The sequence below is a fragment of the Amblyomma maculatum genome, chromosome 1 (assembly GCF_055883805.1).
Source record: "Amblyomma maculatum isolate TAMU_Amacu chromosome 1, ASM5588380v1, whole genome shotgun sequence".
Taxonomy (NCBI): domain Eukaryota; kingdom Metazoa; phylum Arthropoda; class Arachnida; order Ixodida; family Ixodidae; genus Amblyomma; species Amblyomma maculatum.
In genome coordinates, this window is record NC_139344.1 from 132,429,781 (window position 1) to 132,441,801 (window position 12,021).

The 12,021-nt window shown below is 44.9% G+C and overlaps 1 protein-coding gene across 1 annotated transcript in view; it reads right to left on the bottom strand.

Moving 5' to 3' along the window:
* The window catches only part of LOC146203950 (uncharacterized), a 46,474-nt gene extending 38,470 nt beyond the window's left edge, over positions 1-8,004 (bottom strand). The window contains exon 1 of the mRNA XM_084603725.1: positions 7,776-8,004. Within this exon, the coding sequence (XP_084459851.1) occupies positions 7,776-8,004 (229 nt within the window). The remainder of the gene's footprint in view (positions 1-7,775) is intronic.
* Between the last annotated feature and the right edge of the window lie 4,017 nt (positions 8,005-12,021).

The following is a 12,021-nucleotide window of genomic DNA, read 5'->3' on the forward strand; positions in this document are numbered from 1 at the left end:
GAACTTTCAACAGGTCTATGAGGGCATTTTTATCATAAGAGTTCATTATGGATTGAATACCATCGCTATGCGGTATATTTGTATACAGTGAAGTGACATCTAAGGTAAAAAGAAGCGAGCAAGGTGGGTTATTAAAGCCACTGATATCAGCTAGAAAATGAGTGGTATCCTATGAAGAGAACTTGGCAGGAATTTTGTTAATGAGGGAGTCGACATAACGCGAGAGGTTTTCGGTGATCGTTCCAACACCAGAATGTATAGGTTGCCCTGGGTTGATCTTATGAATTTTTAGTAATAAGTAAAACCTGCCGGCAATTGGATTGAAAGGAATCTGAGTTCACTATTCAATATGTAATTTTTGCAGCCTTCAACAGTCCATCTGGTGCGTCCGTGACTTCTGATTTGTATTGCGTTGTTGGATCAGCACCTTTGCGTTTATAAAATGTGTCGTCATCTAGTTGTCCCAGGCCTTAACTAAAGTAATCTGACGTATTCATAATAACAATGGCACGTACCCCCCTTGTCTGCCGGCTTTATCAAAATTTCCGTGGATGTCGCTGGTTTTAGTGCGAAATCATTACTTCGCTATATTCAGAATTCTGTCCGCATACCGCGTCAGGAATATCGTGTCCGCAGCAGTGGTGAGTAATTGAGATTTGATAGAGGTTAATGAGTGGTGTCAATCGATAGAGGGTGACGTAATGATGTGTCCGAAGAAATAATTAGGCCAAAAAGGTTATTAGGTAAATAACTGGAGGCAACCAATGTAAAAGTAAGGGCTGAAATGGTCTATAGCCAATGGCTTGACGCCACATTTGATAGTATCAAATAATAAAATAGTTAAATTAATCAATCAATTAAGGGTACGTCTATAGGATGTGACGCCACGCAACCTGAAGTCGAGCCGAAAAACAGCACAGGAAGATATATCGGCGTGCTATTTGAAAGTACCAAAGAATGAAATGGGTAAACAAGAAGTGAATTAAGCAACTAGAAGCAACCAGGAGCAACTAACAACAGCATCCGTCTTTTCGCATTACTCCAATGCTCATTCTGCAGAACTCAATTTTTTTTTTATTGCTGCCGATTCATCAGGCAATAAATTGTGCCTGAAAGGCCCTTTATTCTTATATGCGCTCCAAATATGTCCCGCTGCACCGCTTTTATATACATTCCTCGGTATTTATTACGTTGTACTGGAGGAGTCCAGTGTTTCGACGAAGGCAATAGCTCACGCAACAAGAGACTCCCTTCAGCGCTGGAGAGGCTAGCACTGGATAGAATGACAATACTCGCCGAGGGTGGCGGTCGTGGTTCGTCTATGGTATCAGTTTTAGATGTGACCGCGGAACAGTCATGCAACATGCCTATGGGTGAAATACATTACTACGGACCATTTTTTTCTAGTTTTGCCTTTGCGATCTATGCAATCTTTTTCTTTTCGTATTGGTCCAATAGGGCTAACTCACTTGTTTGAAGTATACAAGAGGAAAGGAGTTGCTTTTCTTTACTTCGCGAAGATTTTGCTGTTGACCTGCTAGGTCAGTGGCAATAACCATAGGTCAAGTGCTGCCTTATTTAGAACCGTTTGCCATCTATCTTTATTACAGGCTTACATTTCAGAGGTTGCTGGCTGCATAACAATTCTAAGGCCTGTTGGCGCAGTGGAAGCATCTGCGCACGCTTTTAGAGAGGTGGCATCCAGCTTCGAATGGGTGCGTTTTTTCAACTGATTTCCTCACTTTAAGGAGGTTTCTAGTTAATGTCGAGTTCGCATCACCGGGCAATCAGCCTATCTGCTACTTACCGACGCTCCGTAGTGTCGGTGGGTGCAGCAGTCGGTGGCATGGACGCCTCGTAGACTGAAGGGACCGGCCTTCGTCGGAAGAAACTAGACTACAAGCAGTGTCCTCGATCGAAATCGAGATTCGAATGCGATCGAAATCGAATGCGATCGAAATCCAGATTCCAAGATGGTGATTTTTAATTGATTGAATGATCATTAATACTCCGTTGTCCCACTGTGTGTGTTTCTTTCTTTTTTTTAATGCATAGGTATTGTGACCCGCTCATTGTCGCAGTTTAGCCATGTGCATTGGTATGCTTACTAATTTGACGGATGGTGATGCACTTTTGCGTACGCGTGGGCGCCGTAGGATTCTCGATAATGTTGGGCCACCACGTGTTATCATTTCCTTGTTATTTTCAACTAGTTGTAATCTGCATCAGGACGCATGTGTGCCTGCATGAGTATTAACTACATTAGTTCGGTTATTATTAGATGCTCAGCGTTATCAGTGAAGATACTGAGAGACCTCGCGTATAAATATAGGACACTGCCTGTACTCTAGTTTCTACCGACGAACACCGGTCCCTTCAGTCAACGAGGCGTCCACGCTACCGACTGCTACACCCACCGACACCACAGAGCGACGGTACCCTCTGCGCAGCAAGGTTAAAGGATAACCTGGATCAACGCAGCTGGAAGACTGACTACCAGGTGATTCGAACTCGACATTATTGATACACATCTTTAAAATTAGGAAAATAGGTGAAAAACGCATTCGTTCGGAGCTGCATGCCACCTCTCTAAAACTGTGCGCAGATGCTTCCCCTGTGCCAAGAGGACTTAAAATTATTATGCAGCCAGAAAACTCTGAAATGTCAGTCCGTAACAAATACAAATGGCAAACGGTTTTAAATAACACAGCACTTGACCTAACGGGTATTGTCACTGACCATTAAAGGTCAACAGGAAAGTATTCGCGAAATTAAGAAAAGCAACTTGTTTCGTCTTGTATATTTCAAAGATGTGAGTAATTCCTACTGGACGAGTATGAAATAAAAACTGCGGAGATCACAAAGGCAAAACAAAACAAAATTGAACGCGATAATGTATTTCCACCCATAGGCATGTAGCTTTACTGTTCCGCTGCCACATCTAAAACTGATACCATAAATGAAGCGCGACCGCCGCCCTCGGCCAGTTTCGTCTTTCTATCCAGTGCTATCTTCTCCAGGGCTGAATGAAATCTCCAGTCGCGTGGGCTGAACTTTTGCCTCGCATCCGGTAGATATAAGGAGTTTACTCTTGCAAAAACCTGCGAAGCTTCTCACGCAGACTGAGACTTCGAGAGTATTTTCATGACCATCCCGTTGCGAATGACTGGGAAAATGCATTGACCTCGTCTGAACACTGCACTCCTGCAGTACAACGTAAAAAATATCTAGACATGTATATAAAAGCGTTGCAGCAGGATATATTAGGAACATATAAGGATAAAGTGCCTTTCAGGCACAATTTATGGTCTCATGAATACGGCAGCAATAAAAAAAAAAAATTAAAGGGCGCTGCAGAGTCTGCATTGGAGTCATGCGAAAGCACGGATACTGTTGTTGGTTGCTTCTGGTTGCTTCTAGTTACTAAATTGACTTTTTGGTTACACATTTTTGTCTTTGGTACTTTCAAATTGCACGCCAATGCCTTCCTATGCCCTTTTTCGGTTGAACCTCCGGTTGCGTGACGACACATCTTCTACGTCATAATAGTTCACTTCTTGTGTATTCATTTTGGTCTTTGGCGGTTTCAAACCTCGTGCAAATCGCTTCCTGTGCCTTTTTAGGCGCTAGATTCAGTTGCGTGACGTCACATCGTTGACGTCACATTAATTCATTTTTTGTTCACCCATTTTAGTCTTCCGTACTTTCAAGTTTCACGCAAATCCTTTCTTAAGCCCTTTTGTCGCCTTCGCTTCCGGTTGGCGTGCCGTCACATCCTACAAGTAATCTCTACTGACTACTTTAATTAACTGTTTCAGTATTTCATACATTTAAATGGGGCGTCAATCCATTGGCAAATGAGATAATTTCTGCATTTACTTTTGCATTTGTTGCCTGTAATTAATTACCTAATAACTTGTTGACCTGATTATTTTTTCGGACAGAACACTATGTCCCTCTATCGATTACCCTCTACCGATTGACACCACTCATTATTCTCTACCGGTTCTGAAATACTCAAAACTTCAGCGGACAACTTTTACATTTTTTTGCCTGTAATTAATAACAATAAACGTCTCGGTTTAACTATTTTTTGGACACAACATTATGACACACTCTATCAATTGACACCACTCATTAACTTCTATCGCTTCTCAATTACGCACAACTACTGCGGACACGATTTTGCTGACGCTGCCTGCGGACAGAAATCTGAACATAGCGAAGTAATGATTTCGATTTAAAACTAGCGACATCCACGGACATTGTGTAAAGCCGGCAGACAAGGTGGGTGCCATTGTTATTATCAATACGTCAGATTACTTTAGTTAAGTTCTGGGACAACTAGATTACGACACATTTTATAACCGCCTAGATGCTGATCCAACATCGCAATTCACATCAGTGGTCATTGACACACTAGATGGACTGTTGAAGGCTGGCAAAATTACATATTGAATAGTGAACTCACTGATTCCTCTCAATCCAATTGCCGGCAGATTTTACGTATTCCCAAACGTTCAGAAGAACAATCGAGAGGGACCTATACATTCTGGTGTTGGAACGATCACCGAAAACCTCTCGCGCTATGTCAACTCCCTCATTCACACAATTCTTGCCAAGTTCCCTTCAAAGGATACCACTCATTTTCTAGCTGATATCAGTGGCTGTAATATCCCACCTGGCTCGCTTCTTGTTATCTTGGATATCAATTCGCAGAATACAAAATACCGCATAGCGATGGTATTCGGTCCGTAAATGCCGCCTATGATGAATACTGCCCTCATAGACCTGTTGATATTTTGATATTGGGGGCTCTGTGGAGGCTCATACTTAAGCCTAAAAATTTCGTATTTAATGATTTCAACTACGTTCAGGTTAGACTTCAGTGGGTACCACAAAAGGTAATAATAATTCAAATTTCTTCTTGGGGTGCCTTGAAACAGAGTTCCTTGATATTCGTCCTTTAAAACCGTTCTTTTCAGGCGGTTTGCTGATGATATTTTTATTAACTGGCAGCGTGGCGAGCAACAACTCTTTGCATTTAATGCAGATTTCAATAATTTTCATCCATCAATCTCTTTGACACACTCGTAGTCTGCTTCAACTATTAGTTTTCTTGGTGTAACAGTGTCGTTTTACGCTGAAACACAAACTACTTGACTTTATAGAAAAGCTACTGACTGTCAACAGCATGCATCTTCCCGTTAACAGCAGCCATGTAAAACATGGCAATACTAGTATATCATACAGTAAGGCCGTTCGTTTTAAAAGGATATGTTACAAACCATCAGGCTTCTACACGAATTGCGAAGACCTTCGACATCTCCTAATTAAACAAAAATATCCCGCAAAGTTAATTGACGGTGCCTTTAAACGCGCAGAAGCATTTGACCGCGAGTCATTACTTTATTCAACAAGCGATCTTGTCTCGAAACAGTAAGCTAACTTGGTTTTTAAACTACTCAGCCTCTCTTTTACGTTACAGGTGTTCTGAGGTACAGAAGGAGACAGCACGACATCCTGATGCAAAGTTACCGCCTAAAAGCATCTTTAGGGAACCGCCCAGAGTTGTATTCAGAAGTGCTTAAAATTTAGGTGATATTTTGACTTCTTCGAGAACCACCCTCAGTAGTTCGAGAACATCTCAGTAGTTTATAACACGGCTTCCAACTACCAAATTAAAGGCAAAATAACCTGTGGCACTGCCAATGTAATTTACTTGCTTGAATGGTCCACCTGCCAACTCTACTATATAGGACAGACTGCGACATTTTGTTTGCGTTTTAACAATCACAAGGCGCACAGTACAAACCTACTTAACCTACTATTGTACAAGCATGTAAGCATTCAGGGTCATCATTCAATCAATTAAAGGTCACTATATTGGAATCTGGGTTTAGATCACATTGCGGCCTTGAAGTAAGAAAATATTTAATTCAGAAAGTTAAGACTTTGTAGTCAGGTATTAACGAAAGGTTAGGAAAGCTATTTCTGATTACTGCAACTTAAGAAGATAAGCCGCGAAATGGCTGGTATCTTTTTACTCAGTTCTCTCTCTCTCTGTCTCTTTCTTTTTTTTTTTTTTGTAATGCGCACGTATTGTGACCACCTAGTTGGTGCAGGTTAGCCACGTGCCTTGGTATGATTACTAATTCGATGAATGGTGATGCACTTTTGAGCACGCGTGGGCTCCGTAGAATTGTCGATAATGTCGTGCCACCACGTGTTTGATTTTCTTGTTGTTTAAACCAGTTGCAATCTGCAATCATGACGCATGTATGACTACACGAGTGTTACCAATATGTATATATGTGTAATATGTATGTATTTGTATATATGTGTGGATTTGTGCATGCCATGGGTAAATAGTAATCCTTAGAGGCTGTGTTATATATTCGGCGAAGACTTAAGTGATTTTAAAAAGTGGTAGTCTCAAAACAGAAACAATATTTGCTGGAACACACTTTGTGTTCTAGCAGACAGAACTTGCGGCAAAACGCCTCTAATTACGAGTGTGATTAACAAAAGTTCACTAATTAACTTTTTAATTATCATAGTTTGGCGGTTAGTTGCAGTGGGTAGTTTTAAGACGTGAACGAGACGATGCCAAATCAGTTATTGAAACGAAGAAAAACTCGTTTTTCTAGAGCCATGCAGCTGGATGAAATCCGAAACGTTTTTCCGCACGCAGCCTAAACTGAGCACGCAAGGAGCGCTGTAAGAATGGCGGAAGCGCAACGTCAGCTGGTGACGCCAGGTAACGATTGCAGCGCGAAATTTGAAACGTATGTGCTAATATTTCTAGCTACGGAGCCTAGGCGCTTTGCTTTGGCCACGGCCGGCGATATCGTCTGCTTCGTCGTGTGATGTAAGGAAAATGATATTCGTCAGCTATACCAACGTCGCTGTGGAAACACTGATAAGCTCTGTCCTGGAACTCTGTCTGTCGGGTTACCTTTGGAAAGAACTTTTAAAGTTTTTTTTAATTGATCGCTAGCATTGTCAATGAAATAACGCCACACTTGTATGGCAGCGTTTAGATGGCTGTTAAACGCTAAATTGTGCCGGTATATTGACATGCATTGCATTTTTTTGTCGAGCGTCTATTTCTTTTACGCAATATTTATTGGCTTGTCAGATGAAAAAAAAAAAAGGAAAAAAAATATTCGTAAGTTGAAAAGATTGCTGAAAACATTGGCATTTCGCCCGGACTGCTTTGCACAAGTGCGCTGGACACGGTTTCTGTGTGCTGGATCACACACGTCTCCTGTTTTACGGACTGGTGGTCCTCGACGGCCGATGCTAAGCCTGCACTTTCTAGTTGCCTGCATAAAAACGAGGAATAAACCGAACTGGTTAGCTTTAATGACTCAGTTTGTTGCAGCTCCACTTGCATGCCCCAGGAAAGCAATAATCCTTGGGATGGCAGGAAATGAGTTGCACATGATGTGTTCGAACTTATTGCCGTCCATTATGATACACAGAAGAACGCTGTCTTTAAAGAACTTCAATGCAGAAATGAGCATCTCTCCTTGAATCTCCTCAGCTAATGTACTGACGTGCGACATCAGGTCTTCGAGGTTGGTTTACCGATATCTTGAAAACTTCGTACTTAGCATTTCTCCAGACGGTAACTAGCAGTGAAAAAATTTGGAGGACGCTTAAGCTTCGCCTTCAAGAGTGGAACGCGATAGCGTTATTTTACCTCGTTCGCACCGCCCACTCATTCGCTGGGTATGCTCTTGAGTCACACAAAGACATAGTTTTCATACTCCACACTTCTAAGTGCACAGCCTCCCTGGCTCTCAGCGCGGCGTTTGAATGTCGTTGCTGCCTTTTGGCTGCGGCTTCCCTTGCCGTTCGGTATGCATCTTCGGCACGTTTAAGATGCATTGCCTCGGCGTCCCTTGCCCTGAATTCCGGGCTCACGGTCCGCCGTTGCCGTTTCTCCTGAACCTCTCGTTCCCGCAGCTCGGCGTTCCCACGCCGCTTTCGTCGCATGGCCTCAGCATGGCGAGCTTTGGTCTCCGCCTTCTGTGCCTCCGTCTTGTGCAGCCTTCCTCGTGGTCGAACACCAGTTGACGGAGATGGTCCATCAGTGCTCGCCGGCGAGGAAGACGCTGATGAGCAAGACACTGTAGCGTGACCGGCACTGGTAGACGGCGCCGCTTCCATCACACGCGTCTCAAGAGCGCGCGCGCAAGGCCCTGCAATACAACACCCGTCGACCTGCCAAGGAGTGTAAGACAATGCGCTACGGCGCAGCAATCACTGATGAGGCGCCCCGCGTCGGACTTTGCGGCTTTGGGAGAAAACCGGGCAGCGACGCGCCATGAAGGCGGACGCGATCATGGGGCTGACGCCTTGATGGGATCGTCCTCTATCTCGCTTGGGAGCACCACGCAGAAGCATGATTCCTCGGAAGCAGCTCGGCACACATCGCAGGGGACGCTTTCCCAGCAGAATCGCTGCGGCGCAGCGATCACGTCAGAGGCGTCCGGCATCAGACGCTGCACCTAGCAATCGCGCTGTGAGCGGAAAGACCAGCCGCGTCGCCTAAACACCACTGTTCGAGTGGCGCACGCTGGATGTTGGAAGGGGAGAGAGCGAGAAAATTTATTAAACGCAAGAGTATTGGGGCATCTTCGCACCGGTACCCGCGCGGCCCGAAGGGGAGAAGCGGGTGAGCGAAGATAGTGATCTAAAGAAAGGAAAGACGCTTGATTCTACAACCCGTGAGGGTGCACGGCGAAACGTCAGGGGCGAGTGGCGCGCCACGTGTCGGGGCAGCGCCGCACATTGCGAGGAGGGGTTCTTCTGTGTTTGCCGCAAGATGGCTCTGCATGTGCGCAGAGCGCAGAAGGAATGTAGCGGAAACGTACTTCGCTACTCGTGTAACTGCGACTTCTGTAACATGCTCATAATTACCGATATACACCGCAGTATAACGTTCTACGGCACGTTTCTAAGGCAACGCCGCATTCACTGGAAGCGCTTTTGTACCGCTTTCAAGCATCAGCAGATAAAGTGATAACCGGTGAGGCCCCAACTAAAAGGACCCTGGCAATGGAACGCAAATGGGCCAGCAAGAACATGATTTCTGAAATTGAACAGGACGGAGTTATCGTAAAAGGAAAACACGACATAGAGCATGCTTTCACACTTTTCTATACAGTCTTATTCATGCGTAGAGGGGTCGACTCAAACAGCTTCAAGGCAGGATTCCTGAATTTGATTCCCAGAATTGATGACAACTCAAAAGAGAGGTTAGAGCACCCGATTACAGCCGATGAAATAGAGTTGGCAATTGACGACTTAACACGAGGGAAATCCCCGGGGCCAGATGGATTAAGCGCTGATTTTTACAAAGCTTTTAAGCAGGAACTAGCGCCTATATTGGTTCGAGTTTTAGATGATGCTTACGAACGAAAGCGTCTACCGCCTTCATACCTGTCCACTCATACAGTTCTGATCCCCAAAACAGATGATCGAGCCGCATTAAGGCAAGTAACTGCCTATCGTCCTATTACCTTAACCAATGTTGACTATAAGATATACATGAAAGTACTCGCTAAAAGACTTCAAACGGTTATGAAGGATATAGTTGGACCACATCAGACGTGCGGTGTCAGAGACCGATCAATATTCACAAACATCCACACGGCGAGATGCGTGCTGGATTACTGCGATGCTCTACACATGCGCGTCGCAATGCTCCAGCTCGATTTGGAGAAAGAGTTCGACCGAGTGCCACATGAAATTCTGTTTACCATTTTACAACATGTAAACGTCGGAACAGTCATCACAGAGGGTGTCAAAATGGCGTACAGTGGTTGCATGACGCGGCTAATAATTAACAAGTCGGTGGGATTGCGCATCGAGGTGCAACAATCTGTGCGCCAGGGTTGCCCCCTCTCGCGTCTACTCTTTGATATGTACATAGAACCCCTTTGCGTCAGTATCATCGGGACTTGCTATATCAAAGGCTTCAAACTACAGCAAGCCGAGGTCAAACTACTTGCATATGCCGATGACGTTGCGGTTTTCTGCGTTGACTATGAGAGCATTTTGAAAACTGTGGATATTGTGAAGCGTTTCTGTGCTGCCAGCGGAAGTGCTGTCAATTGGGCTAAGTGCCTTTGATTTTGGCATGGTACTTGGCCAGAGACTCCTGGTGCTTTCGCCAATATGCAATGGCTTAGTACACCCGCGAAGTACCTAGGCGCTCCGTTAGTTTTACCGCGACAGTGAGCCCTACTGGCGGAATCAAGTTGGGGAAATGCGTGATAGGACGGAGAGGGTGAAAGGTTGCGACTTGTCCATGTTCGCACGCAGCACTGTGTGCAATGTGTTTTTTGTTAGTAAATTGTGGTATGTGCTAAGTGTTCTGCACTGCTCGCGCGCTAATGTGCAAAAGTTTCACCGCATATTTGCTGTCTTTGTGTGGGGGTCGGTATGGGAGAGGACAAGCCGTACAAACCTCTTCCGTAGTGTTTGTAATGGAGGCCTTGGCTTGTCGCATTTATACCTGCGGCAGGTAGTTAATCGTTTCTGCTTCCTTCGAGACGTGAAGGACCCTTTTTTACGCACTGTGTTACAGACCAGATTAAGCAAACTCCTACCCGATTTTGTTGTTTCTACCGAATACGTAACCGCAAGTGTTGTTGGTTTTCTCAAGGGGGTCGTAGCGGCCTGTAATTTCTTAAGTGCGCGATTCTCACGCGATTATTTAGCTGTAGTAAAGCGCAAAAAGTTGTACAAGGACCTTGCAGACGTAGTTTTTCCTGTACCACTGTATCGCACCATGTACAGTGCCAATCCCGGTAGCGACGTTTTAAAGCGCGTAAAGAGAATGCATGTGGCTCCAGGCGCAAAGTCCTTTTTCTTTGGGCTCCACACCGGAACCTTAGAGGTAAAAACCTGGATGGAGGAAAAGGGACTGTAGGTTCCCTGGAGAGTGCGTTGTTTTTTATGCAGAAAGCCCGAAACCGTCGAGCACTTCTTGGAGTGTTTGGGTGGCGTGTTCTTTTGGGACATACTGCAAAGAACACTGAAAAAAGACCTGCCACTAGACCCCCGAGCAATTCGTTTCCTAGCTGTGGAAAATGATGAAGGCGTCCCTTTCGACACAGTAATGCTGATGGCATTGCACTGTATATGGAAAGCCTGCATGGCAGCGCGACACGCCGACATTGATGCAAGGCCAGTACTTCTGCGAATCCGTTGCGGCGTTCGTGGCAACCCACAAGAATGTGTACCCGGTGCCCGAATGGGTATCGAGAATTGAGCCCCTTATGAACATAAAGAGTTTTTAGCATCTTTACATCAGTCAAGGTTTGGCTGGAAGTTTTAGCCCATACCGACGCCATGTACATTCTACTCAAGTGTTCTTTCACTTTTGTTGTGTAGCGATGTATGTCTAAGCAGGAAATAAAAAAAAAAAAAAAAAAACCTCATGGCTAAGTGGTAGCGTCTCCGTCTCACACTCCGTCTCACACTCCCACCCAGCCCATCTTGGAAGTTTCTTTTTATTTGTGAAGTGCATGCCGGGAATTATCGCTCACGGCGAACGCCGCCGCCGACGCCGACAACACCAGCTTTTCTGCGACACGAGCTCCTTACGCTATCGCGTTAAAATCGGGCTATCTTGGAGGACACGAACCTCTCCCTCACCCCCTCTCCCCCATCCACTGGCAGAGAAATGTGCTTGCCAGGAATGGCGAAAGTCTCTACCGGGCTTCGTCATGCTCAATTCATCATTTGCTTTCTTTTTCCAACTACCACTGGTAACTCAGAGTGAAATTTACAGACACGCCTTTTAGACCGCAGGCTGCATGTGTTCTTTTTACAACTAAGGCTTCCTTCAATGAAGTAGGGACTGACAATACGCCTTTTACTGATGCCACACCAAGCATTTGCCGTCCACCTTACATGCTTCTTGTGTTGACGTAGCCAATGGGGGTTATTGTCGCACCAATAATGGCCATTGTGCGAAATGACATTCATGTCCCTGCAATA